The following is a 21,021-nucleotide window of genomic DNA, read 5'->3' as shown; positions in this document are numbered from 1 at the left end:
GCTCCTCCATTTCACCCAGTTTATAAGCTGATGGTGAAAGGTCCCATTAGGGAAGATGGAGACGTGGGGGAAAGCTGAGAAGGAAACAGAGCTTGAGTCTCTCAGTTGAGCAAGCATGTAGCCATTAGACTATACCTAGAGCATGGGCAATAGCACTGCTGGGTTTTGGTGATGCTGACTGCAGCTGCTTGCTTCTCCATGGAACTCAGCGATGCCAATGTGTGTGAGCACATGGGAAGTATGGTAAGTAGACCTCATGTAAGGGCAGTGCAGTCAAGCATAAGAGAGAAATGCCAACCTAGACAGCACTCTCAAGGTGGAAAAATTTGGTATATGGAGTCATGTTCAAATTTCTGCAGGATCTGTCAAGTAGGAAGTAATTACGAGAAAGAAATCACAGCACCACTGAAATACAACCTTTGTTTTTTCCTCTGTCTAGAAATTCAGTTTTATGACCAACTCTGTTACTGCACATTGTAAAGGACATGATGATAGATACCAACAGTGGTCTAGATGTAACAGCACTGAGTTCAGCACAGGCTAATTTACTTTTCTTTCTGTCAGGGTAAGTTAGTCCACAATGCTTTTCATTTCCATGGCTAAACTGCTTCTGGTGTCTGAGTTTAGTCATTTAAAACTAAGTAAGTCTGACATCTCTGAGGCACACTGTAGTTTGCAGTGTTGATGCACCTTTAGTTTGAAATTTACTCAAGTTTGTGTTGTCTCAACTGCAGAGAAGTGAAGACAGATCCATGGCTGTAACTGAACTGAATGAATCTGTTTAGTTCAAGCTGTGATGGTATTGATAAAATTACTGATACTTATTTTATGATATCTAATGTTGGTCATTTTGTGAAATCTAAGTGCTTACCTCTAAGTGAAGGCTGTACTGTTTTGCTCAGGTTCTCCTCGAGAATACTTAGAGTATTACATATTTCCAGTACTCTTACCCGGAATGGCTGAACTTCTGCATCGAGCAAAGAAGGAAAAGTGTTTTGAGGTTAGTTTTTACATTTCAGTTCAAATCATTGGCAGGAAGTTACGGCTTTTTATTTCATGGACAGTATTTCTTTATTTGGTCTTTTGCAAGAAAACCAACCACAATAATATGAAATAACATATCATGAGTTGCTTTGGATCTGGTCTTGAATGTTGTTTTCTCCAGTAATTCAGAACAGACTGCATACTACACACGCTTGATCATTATGACAATCTCTAACTCACAACAAATCCTCCTTAAATACCCAGTTGTATCTAGCCTAAATAGTGTATTTTTGAGAAACAGGCTTCCTTTCAGATTAATATGCATCACTCATTTGAGGGTGATGTAAAGAATTTGAATTTTACTTCATTACTCAATTATTTTTGCTGGGCTGGCATGCTAATAGAGGTACATTTCGTATTTTAGCTTTTTAACATTCTGTGTAAATTCCATTTATTTGGAAAGCAGGGTATTCAGCATTAATGAGCTTACATTTTAAAAACAATTGTTTGCTACATATATTTTTATAAATTTGTTTTCAGTGTATATGTGTGTAAACATATCTAGAGAGACATTCCTCATTGTATATAAGGAATGCTTAAAAAAGCATTAGAACTGGTGCAAAATAAAGCTCATTGTATCACCATAGCCCAACTCACAGACCCCCAGCAATAGATTAGGTACTGGGAGTTGTGGGGTCTTCCATAATTTCTGCTATTTTTTCCAACCATGGAAGTAGGTTTTTTTCTATTTCTTTCCTACTTTCTGCCTGTCATCCACACTTTCCAATGTAAAACTTCTCTATATTTTTATGCCTGCAGCTAAGCCTCCTCTTACTTGCAGCTTCAAAATATAAAGAGCAATTAATATAAATGACAATGAAAATATCTCCCTTTTTCTTTTATACACATTTCAGGAATACAGTCTGTGCTCTTGGGGTTATAGATTAAAACGATAGCGAAGTGAGGAGGACTTTGTGTTACTAGTGGGTTATTAATCATCTTAGGTCTTGATCTACCTCCTCTCCAACTACTGACATTCACTTCCTGTTATAGGCATGTGTATATATGATAACAGGCATTGTGGAACAATTTGTAAAAATTACATGTGCGCTCTTTGCCACTGACCTATACGTGCCTGGCACAGCCAAAAATACACAAAGCTTACCATGCTTAATGGACACACCAAACGCATTTCAAATCCAAATCTGTACATTTAATAACAGTAAGTTATTTCAATTTTTTCTCAGTCTTTACAAGATTTGTGTGTGTCTATGAACGGATTGATTTATAGATGTGTGTATATGTATTTATAATCTGTGATTAATACAAGTGAAATAGGAAAATGATTCATTTACATGCCGTTATGGCATGACATCTCTGTACATCATTCCTGCCATCACATTTACATTACCTAGCCAAGAACAGATTCAACATATGTATTATTCATCACACTTGTAATGAAAACTATATTGATTTGGGTTTTTTTAAAGGAAGCACATATCCTTTAACAGGAAAAAGGCGTGTCTTACAGCTGGCTTGAAATACAGTCCTTGATAGATGTTATATATTTCTGAAGGCAATAAAACAGCACTCAATACAAAAATATGAGAATTCTTAGAAATATTTCAGTTTCAAGCTCAGGACAAATCTAAGGTTACTTTGCCTATTTTTAATCTGAGAGATTTTGCAGACCTTCAGTGGTATATAGACTAGAAAATACCTGTTCTGAAAATAGATTTTGTATGGGTCTGTGTGTTGCTTTATAGTAAAGTAATAAAAATAATTATTTTCTAATGTATAGAAGATTCATAAGAATGAGCACCTCTTATGAAAAAGACACTAAGTGATTTTTGTTATTATATGAAGAGATGTCCTGCTATGGGGGAACCAAGTTTAGGAAAGCAAGCTTATGTCAGATGATAATTTTCCACTGTGATGTAATTTCTTCCTCATTTTGAACAATAACTAGTAAAACAATAGCTCTTTATGCTTGCCATGTAATTGAATATTTGTGTTCTTTTCCATTACTATCCAGGTGCTTGTACTTGGACATGCTGTTTCCTTATCTGACTTAAATACCGAATTTCTAATTATACTTTTGTTTCATAAGAAGTGTGTTGTTTCTTGTGGATTTGGAGAAAAAAACATGCTATAATTTGTATTAAAATGGTTAGTGCAATAACTGGAACTGATTTTTAGGATCAAAGCCAGAGTCCTTAGAAACCCAAAGAAAGTTAGGGACAGGGAGAAAGGATCTTGTGATAAACACACCAGAAGATAGCTTCAAAAACAGGAGAACAAAGAATAGAAAGATTCATGGAATTAATGAGAAAACAGGAGAGGAACATGATTAATTGTGATTAAGCTAACTGAAATCATGAAGGATGAGAACAGAATATTGGGTTTGAATGTTGGCTAGACATGAGTCATTAAAGCCTGTAAAGGGCAGCTGTATATAATAAACCAGTGGAGGATAAATGGAAGAAACACTAGAAGAAAGGGAGGAATAATAGAACTGACTGCAGTCAACGTTGAATAAGCCTGGGAGAAGAGAGAGGGAATTGTGAGGGAAAATGAAGAGTGAGTTTTTGATGAGAGGGACTAAAGGTTTTCATATTTTGAAGGGGAATGAAGATGAATGAGAAGAGAATGAAAAATTAAGTAGGAGGGTTGTTTAGCAATTGAAATTGTGGCAAGGGAGAGCAGATGATAGGACCAACAGAGGAATTCAAGGAAGAGATCAGAAAAGACGTATCTGTGTCTGGAAAGGAAGAATTGTGGAATCAGATGGGAATGTCAGGAAAGGGAGACAGTTATGCTGAAAGTAATCATCTGTGGAGGAAGGAAATCCACAAGATCTTATTTGGAAGGTGATATAGAAACATAACAACTTAAACATTTCATTTAGAATAGGCTGTCTTGCATTATGTAGTGTGTATGAAAAATCTGAAAAGCAAAAACCTAGAAAAACCACCAGCTGCTAGATATATTTGCAGACTTCAAACTGACATAAATATGAGAACAGTCTGCAGAAGCTTCATTTTTAAATTAGAGATGAAAGAAACCTATTAGGTTGCCCAGTGTATTTCCCTTGCTGATTTTTTTTTCTCCTACCATAAGTTCTCCTGTGCTTTATCCTGTCTGCTGTCAAATGTCTCCAGGTGGAAGACTTTCTTAAATCTTTTCTCTCATGAGAACTGACTAATGCATTCATTTTTCAGCATTAAAACTGAACAATGTTTAAATGTTTTTATTAGCATAACTCTGATTTTTCTTTGTGGTTAGCAATCACAGAAAGAGGATGTTGTATCAGACTCTGTAATGGAATATATTATTTTTAAAAGTATAACAGATCAGGGAAAGTGAATGGAAGGTTTCCTAATGACTTTGCCATCTCCTGATCACCAGTATTTTTGCATGATTGTTACCAAGCATATCATGTTTAAACTGAAAAATGGAAAATTAATTCTGAGTATAAATAGTTTATAAACACATCTGCAAGTTAACAATGCACATTGTGCAGATACTTCCTGTGTTTATCCTGATTCATGTAGCATAGGAGGAATGTGTCAAAGACAGGTCAATATATGTAATTTTTGCCCTTCTATAAATGTTGACCATTGTGCAACTAATGATTTAATTCACTAGCAAAGTGAACTGTTCCCTGGCAAAAAAATAATAAAATAAAAAAATATTCAGCTTGACTGAATTCCTCCCTGATAAGTTCACTGGATCTAACAAGGATCAAGCAAGATGAATTTGATTCCTTTGGCGATGACTGTTTTGACAACCCTGTTCTGATTGTTTTTTCCCGTTGAAAGGAAAAGCAACTTACTTAAAACAGATTAAATTACAACTGCTAAGTTAAATTTAATTTTGTTGTCAAAGTATAGAATTTATTCTCTGAAGCAATTCACTAAGTTATGAGACCCAGTTTCATACTGTGCTTGAGAATAGATGTACAAAGACAATCAGACTCTGCTGTTTGTTTTCAGATTCTGTTCAAGTCAAAATTTGTCCACTTAACATCTAAAATGACCTGTAGAAAGCTCTCCAATGAAGGTGTTGGTCTCTTAAAGCTTAGATGTTTGGCTTCTCAGAACAGTATCTGGTAGTAGCATGACAAGTGTGAAAATGCTTTAAGGAGATGTGTTTCTTTGCAGCCAAGCACTCTAATGGAGTGCTACACTAACCCCAAAGCTTTTGTTGTCATGAAACAGATCATAAAGGCATATGCGGTTCAGGACTGATAATTGTTTTGCAATGTTCTGTTTTTCTGTTTTTCTGCTTTTTTTTTTTTTAAAGAAGTTCTCTTTCTTTTCTGTGGGAGTCAGACTGTATGTCTACCAGGGATAAGATTCACTTAGAAAAGTAAAAGCTTTCCTGGGTATCATCTGGGAATGCCATGCAGTCTAGCTCTAAACTTCACATTTGTCATCCCCTAGCTACCTGACTACTCTGTATTCTTCACTGTGCAGTCAGCACCTCACATAATTTTCCTCTTCCACTTCACCTGTAGCTGAAGTAATATACTGAACACCCAAATTATGCCACGTGCTAATACCCCAAACTGAAAGAATTATGCCACATAGAACACTTTTTTTCTGTCTCTCTGTTCACATCCCCCAGTCCTTTTTGCATCATATTCTTGTAGCACAGGGAGAAACACAAATGGTGAAGATAATGCATGGAATAAAGTCATTCATTATGCATTAAATTTCCAATTACACATTTATTGTATTTTTCTTAGCAAGTGGTAGTATTACCTTCATTTCTTATGTTTTAATCAAGACTCCAGCCTCTTTCGTGACATTTAGCAGTTTCACAAATGTATTTGACCAGTGCGAATTGTTTTCTGAAAAAGTAATAATTGCAGTTGAATCGCCCATTTGACAGGGTAAGTATTACCTTCTGGATGGGAGCTAGGCTTTCTCTTAGCCAAATGGCTGCTATTTTGATAAAGCACTCAGTGTCTCTCTTCTGCAGGTGCTTAATGTCTTTTAGCGTTCACTCTCTGGCTTGTGTACATCCATAACACATCTCATGTAAGAGGGGTTCAAAAGATACTAGTCAAGCTCTTCTGTTATTCCCACCAGAAGTCTATATTATATTCTCCACATCATGGTTACTCTGGTTTGTGATAAGCAGAGTAAGCACCTGTACTGATTTACACAGTCCATCTGTAAAGATGGAATGTGGCGAGGAAACCTCTAAGAAATGGAAGGCCCTAATCAATTCTGTATTGATCAAAACTCATGCTTTGAATTTTGAACTCAGAATGTATTTTACAGCATACAGTGCTGTCCAGCTAAAGAGGTGCTGGCTGCATGAGTCACTAAGGATAACTTGCTGCAAAGCATTTTGCAAAATTCTCTTTGGTGGGGAAAAAGTCTTAGAGCTGGGAGCAAAGGGCACAAACGTTTTGCTCTGAAGCTTCAGATTTTGAACTTTTTACGTGATTCTCTGTAATGTCCATGGTATCTGTGGTTGTGGATATACATATGCCTTGTTTCTGCCTTCCTTTCCGGACTACCCAACAGACGATTTTGTCTGAGCAGCCATACAATACTTTGCTCTGTGTGTGTCTTAAGCATTCACAATGCCTTCAAGCTGGTTCCATGCAGGACCACCAATGTTCCTTCTGTGCCTTGGAAGCAATGAAGTATTTTAAGTATGATAATAGAACTTTGAACAAAATGGCAAGTAATTTACAACATATTTTCATATATGAGTTCTGTTAATTTCTTTTCAACGAGATTGCCACTTAGAAAGAACACCATTCAGAGATATTTGTTATAGCTATACTGCAGCAAATACCAAGATAGTATATGTAGAATTTTCTCACTCATTTTTTGACTTGACTTGAAAGCATTCCACAAAATTTCTAAAATTTTGGCTGAGCCACTGACTGTTGGCAGTAGCAATATTAAAGTAGACAGAGTAATGTGCTGTGTATTTTATTTAATAAAAGCAGTCAATTTAGGTTCTGTTCCTCTCCAGTAGTAAAAACATGTGACCAATCCAAAGATAATAAATAATTTGAAACTATCTTCTATCTTTAGAGAAAACGGACCAAATTTATTGCCTGTGACTTCCTAACTGAGTGGTTATACAAGTAAGTTAATCGTGGCTTTTACTATTAATTATGGTCAATGATTCAAAGGCATTAATTTGCAAATAGAACAGCTGAAATTTAGATTAATATGACTTGTTTTCTTTTTTTTTTGTTATCAGCAAGAACCCAAAGAGGAAAGATGAGTCATTCACAGAATTCCTTTCCATTCCTTTTGTTAACAACTGGCTAAAGGACCAGTAAGTTATTGCAGTACTCAGAGTAACCTTTTCTCCTTTTATTCTTTTTCCCCTGCTATTCCAGAAAAGTAATAGAGCGTCAATGCATTACAATTGTGCCCTCTAAATGCCCTTTACTGAGTGCAACAAAGAACTATGTGATGCTTTCTAACTTGGTAGTGTATTAGTTACAAGGTATTTTGTACCAGAATTGTTCACAGATAAATTAGTTTAGAATTCCTAAACATTTTAATTGTAGAGTGCAGGGCATTCGAATAGTCTGGTAGTATTATGAATATCTTTGTACTAAGGAGCAAAGCAGTGTTTTCAATGCAGCTTCCTACTATGGAAATCTTTGAGGATATATAGTCTAGAAATTCTTCTTCTAGCTGTAAGCAGCTGTTTTAAAAATACCTGTAATAATCCTTAACATCAGGATGCATTTCTGCAGACATTTATGACTTTGCATCCGAGAAATGAACACTTGTTTTGGCAGCTTCAATCACGTATTCCTCATTATTCCTGTAGAACCAAACTACGCAGTGGTTTTGAACCTTGAGTCACTGATCCAGCAAGAGGAAGGCTCCTTGACGTTCATAGGTCTTTGGAGACAAGCTGGTGATTGTGGCATGAACAGTTAACTTTGTCTTAGAGGTAGTCACGTGGTCAAAGTTGTGTAGGAAGTCTCTACAGTAAGAGAGGGACATCTTTGGAGAGTGACCCATTTCATCTCAACTCTGATACCTTCAGGTACAGGCCACTGTATCATACTGTCCAGCCACTGTTGTTCAAACCTTCCACTGGTGCGACACTTCCAACACTGTAGATTGCAAGGTCTTGCCAACAAGATTCCTGTTTAAGGCAGTGAATTTTGTAGTTTGGAAACTGATTATGAGCTGCAGTGAGGTTGTCATAGTCATTTCTTAAGCATACTGAAGAGCCATCAGTTAATAAGGCAGTTCTAATACCACTGAATTGTGAGGGTGGATATTTGTACCTAAGAGAAAGTGTATCTAAGATCCCAGTTTTACAAATTTTTCCCTTGGAAGTAAAGCTGACCTAAATGGTTCCTTGCTCTCTCCTGTTCCTCACCCCAACCTGCTTGTAGGCAGCCCAATATCACCCTGCCTGTTTGGTAGGATGCTTGGTTATTCTGATCAGTTACCTACTCTGAGTTAGAAATCTCCCTGCCAAAATGTGTGAGGAGGGTTTGTATAGCTACTTAAAATACAGATAATTTCTCCAATCTGGTTCAGCTGGGAGCCTGACAAACCTTTGTATTGGAACAAATGAAGGATTAAAATGAAGGGCTCAGGGCAATGTGAAAGAACAAATGAGCTGCTAAGATATAGAGATGGTGGCAGGAACTGCTTAAGTCAGCTTTGCCAACAAGAGAAATACACTGTGGAATCACAGCCCGAATGACTCATAGCTTATGTTAGTACTTATGCTCCTAAATAACGTAGTGACAGCTCCACAGGATACTGAAGTGTCAAAGTCCTACTTAAATTGATAAACACTTGATCTTAAATCCTCTAAACAAGTAGGCCTTTAAAAAGTAACTATTATTAAAATTATTATTAAAAAACAACTTTTTGTGAACTTATCTTAAAATTACAGATTTCTTAACAGATATTGCTTATGAAGTAAACATTATTAGAGCAAAGTGAAAGATCGCAATATAAAATAAGAATAAAAATGAGAGAATTTATTATTATGTCCTTCTGGATATGTCATAAATAGTTTATTATTATATCCTTCCAAATATCACATTTAAAATGTAATTGATTCTATGCTTTTTATTGTCATTTCCATTTTTATTTGTAAAGGAGTTTTCATTTTTTAACAGGATTTATGAATACGTCAGAGACAATATGCTAAAATGTACTGGTCAAATTCTGATGGGAAACATCCTTATCCAAACTGTTTAGATGGTATAATAAAGAAAAAGAAGTAAAAAGTGTTGCTGCAGATTTAAGGGGTAAACCCTCGTGTTGCTTTTTCAGTTACTTGTCCAAATTTGGAAAGCATTCTGAAAAGTCTGTTGAATAGGAATACATTTCTATACTGTGTTAAAATAGGGTTTATCAGTGCAAAGCAGTCTTCATGCTTAAAAAACCAAACCAAAACAAAGAAAACCCAGAGGGATGAATTTTTATTCTATCAAAGATCCAGCTTTTTTTAATATATTCCATACCTCAGTACGACTTTTTTGGCTGTCCTCCAGTTTTTTCTTTGAAGCTCAATTTTTTTTAAGAATAGTCAAAGCCACAGTCTTATGAGCCTCGCTCTCTGTATGATGTGTTTCTAAATGAGATCTTGCAGCCTACTTTTCCTTTATAAGGAGTCCCAATTACTGCATCGGTTTCCAGAATTTTAAATGCAAACATTGTACCTTCAAAAGCTGTTACTGTAGGTGAAGGAGCTTGTAAAATTTGAATTTGTTTCCAGCTTTAATATATCTAGTAATTACTATGACATCAGTAAATAAAAGCCTCAGTATAGTTACCTTGTCTTCCACTGGGTTCTGTATATTTCCAGTAGCACTGGCAAAGTATTATATCCCTTGGGAAACCTTGATTCCTGAAGCAGATTTCAAAAGCAATAGAAGGAGCAGCCTCAAGACTGACTGGTAATCTACATTTCACATCCAGGAGAACACAACCTTTCAGAGGACAGGAAACTGGAGTTTTAACAAGAAACTAACAAAAGTTTTTGGAAACTTACTGAGATACTTACTGATGTTCCCATTCCTACATTCAAGACTGCTGATACAGTCAAGTAAAGTAAATAGAATTAGAGCCTTGAATGTTTTGTACTCCTATAAGTACACTAATGAGCAACACAGTTGCCTTTTGTCAGCATTTTCCAGTGGTGTTTCTGGTTGAACAGCAGTGAAGCTCAATCGCAAATAACCAAGCTCTATATACTGAATCAGGGACAGGGAAAGAGAGTGATCTGTGTTTATGTCCTGATCCCCCTTAAATTTTACTTTACTGGCACAGATAGGCTGAGTCTTTATTCTGAGTATCATGGGAGTATCATTACCCGACCTTCTTTAGCATATTAATGAAAGAAATATGAAGAAAACAATAAAAAATAGTTCCACTGCTCTGAAAAATACTGATATCATAAAAGTCTACTGTCACATGGATTTAATAATATGACAATATCGTTCAAATTCACCTTCAACCCTTAGATTCAATGAAGGCATCCAATGGTATATGGATCTAAGTTAAGAATAAGCATAAGTATTTTCCTGGCTGTTGAAGATCAGTCTTTGTATGCATATTTTACAGGGGTTACAGGAACTGAAGGTGTATTTCATAAATAAGCATTCATTCACAAGAATTTATTTATTTGCATTTTCTCATTTTCTATATAGAGGTATTTACTTGATACTCAGTCCAGAAGGACACATTTCCTGGTTTAATCTATCTGTGTGTACCAAAACAAATGTGCTGATACAGAGAAAATAAATTTATCATGGCTTTAATGAAGTGGACAGCTAAGATAAATATGTATATATGTCTATAAATGATTACTCAACCTGAAGTAGTGGCTTTTTGCCAAATATCTGTATATGCATATATACACATTGATTTTTTTTTTTCTCCCTCCCCCCCAATATTTTAACTAGGTGAAGTCTGCTGGTCTCAGCTGCCTTTACAGTTGACTTCATTGTCAGTTCTCAGATGGCCAATAGGGGTAATTTTGCACGGGTGACTGATTTCTTTCTTTCCATAATGTGCCCAGTTTCTACAGGCTTTGCTTTCTGCACACTGCTATATTTCACTGGTTTGTCTCTAAACCAGTCATGTTTAGAGTATATTTGATTTGCATTATGTTTTTTCTTTTATTTCCTTTAATAATTTGAGCTTTAATTTTTTTCTTTTTGGGGGGGCGGGTTATGATGAGCATCACGTTTAATTGTAATAACATAAAAGTCCAACAATTATGTCTGTATCAATATTATTCTGTGTGGATCCAAGTAAAGAATTGCCATTCCAATAATGTGGCAGAATTCCAGTTAACGAAGGAGAAATTTTTGACTTAAAAACCTACAACTGTGTGTTGGAAAATGGCACAAAGTTTCTGTATAAAATATTTATGTTATCTAATGGTGTCTTATGAGGTTGAGGTTTTATGGCTACAAATCCTGATGCAGTGCTGAAACTTGCCTTAATTTATGTAAAGATTGTCAAAATGGCAATGAGAAAATTGAAAATGTATTAGTGGTTTGTGACGTCTTCCTAATGTTGCTGTCGGAGCACTAAGTGGAGATTATTTTTGCTGCTGTCAGTTTTTCATGTTTACAGGATATGAGGTCTGATCTAAAGTACACAAACATAGATGGAAGTTTCCCTGTTGATATGAGTGGGCTTTGGAATAGGTCTGTGTTTGGTTTCCTTCAGTCCAGGTCCACAAACATTCTTACAGACTGCATAGATATAGCTCCTGCAAAAGAGAAAACTGAGGCAACACATTGTGACTTGCAAAATACGTAGCAAGTATGCAAGCACAGGAGGACTGAGTTTTGTCATTAAAATGGGTAAGTCCTCCCCAAGTAGAGAGCATATTAAGAGGCAAGAAAGCCGCTATAATTTTCAGACAGAACTTAAGACAAAAGATTCTTGCTCTGCTATTGTTTCGGCATGTTCTTGCTACTAAGGCTTCTTGCTGTGCCTTCTCTAATTCCTGTCACATTCTTGTTACCATTCACCTGTTCTGCCTCATTCTCCTGTCCGTTATATGACTCTGCCTTCCCACTTAACCAACTTTGTCATGTTAGTTCCATGCTCTTTTCTTTTTACCATGTCTTTTCTTCATTATAAATAGGTACATAAGTATATAAATAGCTTGTATGTGTTAACAGTTGTATGCATATAGTTTGATAGTTCCGAGTGTATTTTTATGGTTTTATTATACTGTAATACTTTTCATCCATTTTTGGTGTGTGGGTTGTTTGGTTTTTTTTTTTTAGAATTGTGGCTGAGACAGAAATGAAACAGGAAATTTGAAAGTGAAATGTTTTGGTTTTTTCCCAACCTATAGCCTTTATATTTGAGGATATTCAAAGTACAAAAGTGCATTCAAAAGACCAGCAAAGCAGTGGAAGATGCAGAGAATGGAGGGGGGCAAAAGGGGTCAAAATAAATTTTTTTTTTTTTATTTTTCATTTAGCTATTGAGAGTATCAAGGAGCTTTTCTTTGGAGAAGGTGGTAGAGAAGAAGAGTTCAGACAGTTAGCAGGAGTCACACTTCAAAATGTCTGCTCATTTGCACTTCCTTTCTTCAGAAGATTAAATCTGGTTATTCCCACATTCACAATCCTTCAAAAATGTACCCTCCACATAATGCAAAAAAAAGTTTTCTTATATATTGTAAGGATTTTTTTGTCCAAATACTTTTCTCTTATTCTAGTGCATTTAGGTTACTGCAAAAGAAAACCAGTAGTTAGTAATTTCTTTCTGACTGTTAAATAGTTGTGTTAATACTTATGATGTTACAAAGAGAGGTCTCAGTTCACACTCAGTTTGACCTGTGAAAATGTTCAAGGGTATTTTTGTCAAGTGTCTGTGGGAATATTTCTCTGTAAACCTGTGAGGCTCATACAGGGATAGTGTAATATGTGATTAATATATCTAATTGTTTTTAAATACCAGGTCAGATAAATCAGTACTTCAGTGTCTGATTGTTTATGAACAATCTTTTTCCTGCTTTTTGGGTAAATGATCTTAATAGTATCTATAAGCAGAGATATTTGGGACATTTATTTTGCATCAAAACAATACTTTTTCATTGTTGCACACTTTTGCAACTCTGGATAGGCATGTAAGAAGAAGGACTTAATGAAGGCAGGTGCTGCTGTAGTATTTCTAGATTCTCTGAGTAGGAATAAGAAATACTGAAAATATAAAAGAAAACTACTTTGAAAAATTTCCAGAACATTTTTTTTTTTATTGTTCAGACCAGCATCTGGATTTTTGGAGTACTTCCCAAAGCAAAGACTTTCTCAGAATCCTTTTTTTAAGAGTTACACAGATCACCATGGTCATTTACTTGCATGTCTTATATTTATCCCTATTCTTCGCTCTGTTCTTTTGTCTTTTAGATTATGAATTTTGCAGTGACTCTGTCATTGCCTGTGTTCATACATGATATAAATATTCAAGAACAATAACCATCACAGTCAAATTAAAGGTGAAGTGGTTGTAGCTGTTTAATATGGTAGTGGCTGTCATATTGAAACTTACAGGCCTCCAGAAGGCCTGATTCTTGTTATTAGGGTTGCTTCAATATTTCTAGAGATGAGCATTCTAAAACCAGAGAGAAACCCTGATCATTCATTGACCGCACCTGGGTATTCCACACCATCCGCCCCAGGCACTGATGCTCTCTGTAGCTAGCACAGTGGTCCTGCAGGTAGCTAGCTGTAAGGCTGGTGGTTAAATTTGGTTGTTGTCTGTTACTGTTAGGGAACAGATTTGAATAAAAAGAGCAATTACAAAATCCTGAATTAGACATAGTGAAAATTTTCCTTGCTTAATTTTTTTCTTTATTTCCTTTTCAAGGAAGGAATCAGACCTGTTTGTAGGATAGATTGGGAACTTAATGACAGCTGGGGTTTTTGGACATCATTGTGTAAAAATACTGACTGTATACAGTGTCCATCAGTGTGACTATGAACCCCCATAGGTTAGCTTGTCTGTTTTGGTGACAAGATAATGGAGGGCCTTTTTTTCCCCCCTTCTTGAGAGTTCATTGAGAAACTCAGCTTCTGTCCCTGAGGAAATGAGATACATGTCTTCAATAAGAACATTTTCAATACCTCATACATTTATTTAATGCAAGTCTGTTTTATATTTTCTGGGTGCCAAATTCCACCTGCATAATGTAATATAATTAGTAAGTATCTCACATAATTGGGATCTGTACAAATGTGCTCAGAAAGCAAGAAATGTTTCTGGAATTTAACTTTCCTCTGGTCAGTGTCTGCTTTATTCAGATTTGGTAAAATACAATACTTAAGAAAACCATTTTACTGATGCTGTTTTACAGGTGCATTTTATGTTAAATAATATATCTGATATATATATCAAAATAGATATCAATGTGTTTAATGTGTGGGCTTTTAAGACTGTGCATAATCAAAGACTAAATATGCAGGATATAGTTAGTGTACATTTTACTGTCAGTTTTAATCTTCTTGGATGTATACAGCTGTCTTCTGCCACAGATGACATATTCCCTCTTTTCCTAGTTCACTGCTGAGGGGTGATTGCCTCTGCTCAGATTCTATTTTTATTTGACCCGAAGCCAATTGCGTATGTTCTCTCAGACAAAACTAGACCTGGCATGACTTCTCTTCTTTAAAGCTGCCCTGTTGAAATGATTGATATTTGCCAGTGACTGTTGTACCAAAAATTAAGTCCTGTTCTTGCTTGATTTTTATATTGATTTCTCAAATTTAGCGGTGGATTATAAACTAGACATTTTTATAATTTGAAAATAAAAGCAAATGAATGCTAAAGTTGGCCTTGCAGGCTAGGAGAAATCTCAATTTATTCTTTGGAGATGTACTCATTCTTAGAGAAAGTTCAATGTCTTTGATAAAACTGCTGTAAAATATGTAGGTCTTTCTGTGATTTTCCCACTCTAAGTTTTGGTTTTCAAAAAGATCAAAAATAGAACAGAGGATGAAAGCCTATCAGCCAAACCAGTACAGTCCAACTTCATATTTTTAAGTCTGATTATAGAAAGCCGTTAGCTCAGGAAGCCTTGCTTGTCCAGCACTTAGGATTTCCCTTGAGCCGTAGAAATGCTAATTAATGTTCACAGAGCTAAAACTGTTTAGCTTAATGGAGAAACTTCTTTTGATTTTTGTCTTATTTCTACTCTTCCAAACAGACAAGGTTTTCTTTCACATTAAAATCAATGGAGGCCAAAACCCAGCTGACATGATGATGAGACCCATTTATCTGAGTACACAGACTAAAACGGTGTAGTCAGTGTAGCATTAGATAATAGTTAAGATTGTGCTCTAAGTTGAAATGCTCCTTCAGTGAAGACAAGCCCTAAGAGAAAGATATCAGAGAGCATAGGAAACTTACTAGGGCAGATTCTAATATGAATGAAATTAAGTGATGGGAAAATGTAAGCTGTCAAGACTCCTAGCTTGAGCTGTAATGTACTGTAAAATAAATTTCCAAAAGAAATGGCAAAAGTAATGTTTTAGCCAGAAAAAGTAAGACTGCAGAAATAGCTTGTTAATTGATGGTCTTTGCAGTATATGTGTCTTTATAGTACAAATACTATAAACAATGTTCCTGCATGTGTCTGTAGATGATTGCTGCATCCAAATACATAATGTTGTGGTCTTCCAAGTCAAAGCTGTGTTCAATCTGTTTCCCGTGCAGGGAGAGTGGCTCTTAGCAGCCATTCTAACACTGTGCCAAGTCTACTGTTTATAACAGGTATTTTCATGAGTTGCAACATTATTGCCCTATAGTTCATTAGCTTTAAATTACATTTATTGTAAAAGAAACTGTATAAAAGAATTTTGTCTTCTCCTTTCAAATGGATGCTTTCTGATCATTGTGTGTGAGCAATAAATCAACTTCCATGGAAAACAGCTTTTGGGAAGCAAGATTTGATACAGTGATTTGAGGTTTTGTTAGTGATGGCTGAATTGTAATTATAGTTTAGAGTGTTTCCCATTAAAATTGACAGCAACAGAATCGCCAAACATGCTTTCAAATTACTCTATGTTTTGGCTGAAAATTGTTGACTTCACATATGTATTACTTTCTTTTATCACTAAACAATGTGTATATGCTATCAGAAGTAAAATTTCAGCATTTTAAGAACTTTTTAGACATTTCTAAACATGGATCCATGCTTATGCAGATATGATAATCATTACTTTTTTCAGTACATTTTAATTTTAAGTGAAATTATAATGTAAATTAATGTGCTAAAATATATTTACATTCTGTGTATTTAATAATTGTTAGAAACATTTATGTCATAGGTCTGTTCATTGTTGCATGCACACTAAAACCTCCTCTGCTTTACAAATGACACGCCTACTTCTCTTGCTCCCCCTCCCACCGCCACCTCAAACACTACCATAATAGTAGGAATTTGAAATCCATGTAGAAGAATAAGAAACATTACTGTGCTTGATGTGCCATTTGTATATTATTGTTTTAAAGAAGAAATGACTGTAGCGTACATAACACAGAATATATTTTTAAAGGAGATATTCTTTGCACATTTTATCTTTGGAGCAATAAGAAGTTGTATCTTTCAAGCTCCTGAACACCTTCCTCATTTTTATAAAATATACTGCTAAGGAAGAAAGTATTTTACATTTACAGACAGCAACAGAATCGCCAAACATGCTTTCAAATTACTCTATGTTTTTTACATTTACAGACAGCTATCTGTTTACAAAAGATTTTTTTTTTTTTTAAGTCCTAGACCACCAATTCCTCTCTCTCTCCTTCTATCAGAAGAAGAAGCAAGCATAATAATTCAGTCCTTCTGGAGAGGTTATCGGGTAAGAGTAATCTATAATTATTTTGCTTGATGTTGAAAACCGTAGGACTGTGAAGGCCCCAGGGAAAATCCTTACATAAATTTTAAGTAGGGGATGCTATAAATAGCTGCTGAGACCCCCACGGTTCATTGGCTTTGGATGTTGCTCTGCCTTATGCCTAGTGACTACAGTTTTTTCACAGGCATTTACGCTGATGTAATCTCACTGTTTTCCTCAACAACAGAAAATCTGCAGAAATTAGATTTTCAAAAGTACAGTTAACACCGAACAATTTTCATATTTTTTCTTAGTTGATCTTTGGCTAGTTGCTAAAGGATGAAGTGTTATTTTGCTTCATGCAGGGATATGTGCATGAGTGTGGAGATGCACAAGGAGGATTGGTGAGGTCTGTTAAGAAATAAAAGCATACAGAAACAAAGGAGAAAATATTGAGACCGAGAATGAGACAGGAGATGTAGGAGAGGCATGAAGGCTGTTATTCAAGGAAAGCGAAAACAAAATGGCAAGCAGATGTTGCAAGCCGTACTAGTAATACAACACTAACGCAATCCCCAATTTAAGGGGTAAAAGCAAGGTACATAAAATAAATACAAAGAAAATTGGCTAATACTATTAATTTGGAGAGTAACAGCCATGCTAACCCTATGGTACAAAATAAATTATTTTGAAAATCCTGAACAGATTGTGTCAAATATTTATTTGAAAGGCTCTAACACCTTCACGCCTTGGAAAGAAATGGACTCGAAATTCAGGTAACTTTGGTGACAAAGAAAAGTCTTTGGCTGCCTTTATCAAAATTTAAGCTTCTAAATAGCCTCCAGCTATAGCAGTAATTTCGTTGTGATGGACAGTGAGACATCTCCGTGTGTACATCAGGTGTTCTTTAAATAACAATCCCGTTATTTAATAAATAAAACACTCCTGTTAAGTTCTTCTTTACTACTTCTAACAAGCAGGAATATATGAGTGGCTACTCTAATGTGCCGTGCAGCCAAAGATGATGAAATACCTTGAAATTATCTTCCTGACTGATAGATTTTTGTGATGCTTTCTGCTTGTTTTCCTTTATTTTTCTTTTTTTAAACAGAGATGGCATTGACACTAACATTAATTAGCACTGACAATATCACTGCAGGCATTCTTACAGTTGAGTATTGCAAAGGCAGCCATTATCCAATAACAGTTATGTTTGCTGAATAGTGCAAGGTTGTTCAGATACCTTGTGCTTCCAAAAGGCACTATCCTTCCTTGCTCTATGTATTAACTTCAACATTTTCACAGTAGTATTTATCATTCTAAACCAGTTCCCAGAAATGAGAGAAAAACTGTAGCTATAAGAAGTAGGAGACATCAAAAATAATTCAGACTATAAAATTAGCTTTTACGTGGCTTAGCTTATTAGAGCTGAAAGAACTTGGTTTTTTAAAAATTAAAATTTAAATTAAAATCAGAATATAAAATAAAAATCGTTGCTAACAAGTTACTACATAGGGAAATATGTTATCCTTGAGCTTGTAAATTAAGAGAACGCTAAGCTTAAATGGGATTTCATCACATTAATGATAAAGTATATTATGAAAATTTACCAAATAATTCAGATTATTTGCTTTTAAAATAAATAGGTCTGTCAGCTAACACTGATTTATTGTGGTAATAACTGAACACTTACAAATAATGCCCTTTTGCATTCTAAGGATATTCTTTTGTCAGTATTTTAAACTCTTTTCTGATGTTTTTCATTAAACCTTGTTTTATAATTCAGAGAATTTGGAACTTTTTTTAAACACTATTATTGAAATAAAAATTTACACATTGTGATAACATTGAATAATTAAACAGAAGTACACATATATATTTCATATGGCACCGTGATAAAGGAACAGTACACTTCATCATTGATCTTCTCAAGGTACACTTTAAAGGACATAAAATCACATGCCATGGGTACTTGTGAAAGATGGATGGAGAAGGATTCTGGACACACTGTTGGATTTCAGAAAAAGTAAAAGACTCAGAAATCTGAGCAGGATAGTTTTGTATTTAACAACACCATCCCAAATGTGAATCTTGTAAGTTTTTTATTCTTAAACAATGTCATATAAAGTGTGAGAAACCACAGCAAGTTATTTTTCTCAGACACATCTTCTATGGACTTAGACCATTTTTGAGATATTTCGTTAACCATATTGATCTAAGTAGAGTCTATCTAGTTATATAACTGACTGTGCGTTACGTCTTATCATGATACTTCACTTGTTTCTGCCACATCTAGCCATCTGAATGTGCCAGCATCAAAAACACATGGCGCTCAGCGAGAATGGATCAGGCTGTAAAGATTTTTCTATGTAAAGGGAAAAAAAAGCTATAGGTACAGAATATTGAGAACTTTTTGATAATAAAACATGATCTAAGCAGTACATTCATCCTTATCTGAAGCAAATTTCAGAAAAATACTTATTTTGGTAGTAATAATTAATGGCTGCCATCAACAAAAGTCCTTGCTACAATCTTTCATACAAAGACATGGATGAGTACTCTGAAAATTATTTCAAGTTTAATCAAGAATTACATTCCAGAGCAAACAGCAGTGGAAGCTACAACTGCTGAGTACTCTAAGGAGTCATCTTGAGGGGTCTCTTTGAAGGCAAGGAGGAACACCCAGATAAGGCTTGAGACAGCTCTGTCATCGGGATTCTTTCTCTTCGCTTCTCACTGTCCTCTTTTATGGAGGTTCCATTCATCTGCTGTGATCCAAGGCAGTACTCAGTATCTGATGAAAACCCTTGATTGGTAGATATCAATTTTCCAGGCATTTTTCCAATAAAAGAAGTTACATCTTCACCCCTCTACTGCAGAATCCATGGTTAGTGCCATTTGTTTTTGGGGTCTTTTTAATCTTTACAATTTGCATAACTATTCTAGACCAAAGGGATTTTTCATTAATACAATTTCCCCTAATGTCTCTGGTCAAAGCTTTAGTGTTATCCTTCCACTGTTGTGCAACATGTTCCTACTTAGCATTGAAAGCAGTTTATTTTGACTAAGTCTTGTAATATCGTGGAGTTTCAACTGGACAGCATTATGTAAATATTCAGTGCTCTTTTATACATAAATATTGCTTGAGCAAAAGTTAAATCATAATTGAAGCAGGTTTATCTTTATATCTTACAAAGTGGTGTTGTGCTTTTGCTATTACAATTTATATTCCTTTCCAGCAAGTTGTGGCTACTAGCAAAGGCTCAAACACAGAAGGTCACACAAACATTCACTGTTCCTTACAGCAAGTGTCGATTCAGCCAAGGGACTTGGGTAAGAGTGAACTCTCACTTCAGAGTTAGACTCCTTCAGTGCTTCATGCATTCCTGGTCTGCAGGAGATACACATCAGTTGTTTGGACAAGACTCTTGACCCTTTGATTATTTGCCTGGAGATTTTGCTGCTGAGTCGTGGCTTTTTAATCATGGTAGAATTGCACTCTGTTGAAAAAATACAGACTACTTTCTGAGAAATCATCACAACTATGCTAAATTATAATCTATTAAGCATATATGGAACATGTTGATAGTATTTTGTTAAGTTCCTGTTACCTCTTTTACTGCAGGTGAGGTATCTGTGTTTCTTTTTCTTTCCTTTCACTTTTCTAAAAAATCACTTTGTTCTGGGAGCTCATTCACTGCATGAATTTAATGTTGGACTTTGGAGTATTTGAGTCTATCTGACCATGCCTTTATCTCAGAGCCCCGTATTTTGCTATGTATTTCACTATACTTTCACTGTTTTATTTATCTAGGGAGAATCTACTATACTTGCCTTTATCTTTTAACTGTTAAGAGCTATTGTCTTTATTTTCAGTATACAGAGATCACTGTGGCCCTGTCATGGGCCAAAATACAGGTCTTACATAGCTGCAGTTATAAATGGACGCTTAATTTTTTTCAAAAATTTTATAGTTAGAAATAGAGGTAGTAATTTCTCTATCTTCCTACCTCTTTTCTGCTACTGTCATTTATATGTCCCATAAGCATTCCCTTAACCCTTTCCTGTGCAGATAAACTGACTCCATGTAATAGGGAATTATGGATTCTATAAAAGCATACATGACAGCGTAAAAGAAAAAAATGTCTCTTGCAAGCCTAAAGAAACTATCTTGTGTTTGGGATTATATCATATTTTTGGAAATA

The 21,021-nt window shown here is 35.3% G+C and overlaps 1 protein-coding gene across 1 annotated transcript in view; it reads left to right on the top strand.

The window, feature by feature from the left end:
• The window catches only part of IQCK (IQ motif containing K), a 39,012-nt gene that overhangs the window by 4,448 nt on the left and 13,543 nt on the right, over window positions 1–21,021 (top strand). The window contains exons 4-7 of the mRNA XM_059826599.1: window positions 903–1,000; window positions 7,047–7,099; window positions 7,219–7,296; window positions 16,756–16,840. Coding sequence (XP_059682582.1) covers window positions 903–1,000; window positions 7,047–7,099; window positions 7,219–7,296; window positions 16,756–16,840 — 314 coding nt within the window. The remainder of the gene's footprint in view (window positions 1–902; window positions 1,001–7,046; window positions 7,100–7,218; window positions 7,297–16,755; window positions 16,841–21,021) is intronic.

The sequence above is a fragment of the Gavia stellata genome, chromosome 18 (assembly GCF_030936135.1).
Source record: "Gavia stellata isolate bGavSte3 chromosome 18, bGavSte3.hap2, whole genome shotgun sequence".
Lineage (NCBI taxonomy): Eukaryota > Metazoa > Chordata > Aves > Gaviiformes > Gaviidae > Gavia > Gavia stellata.
This window is presented reverse-complemented; position numbering and strand designations above follow the sequence as displayed.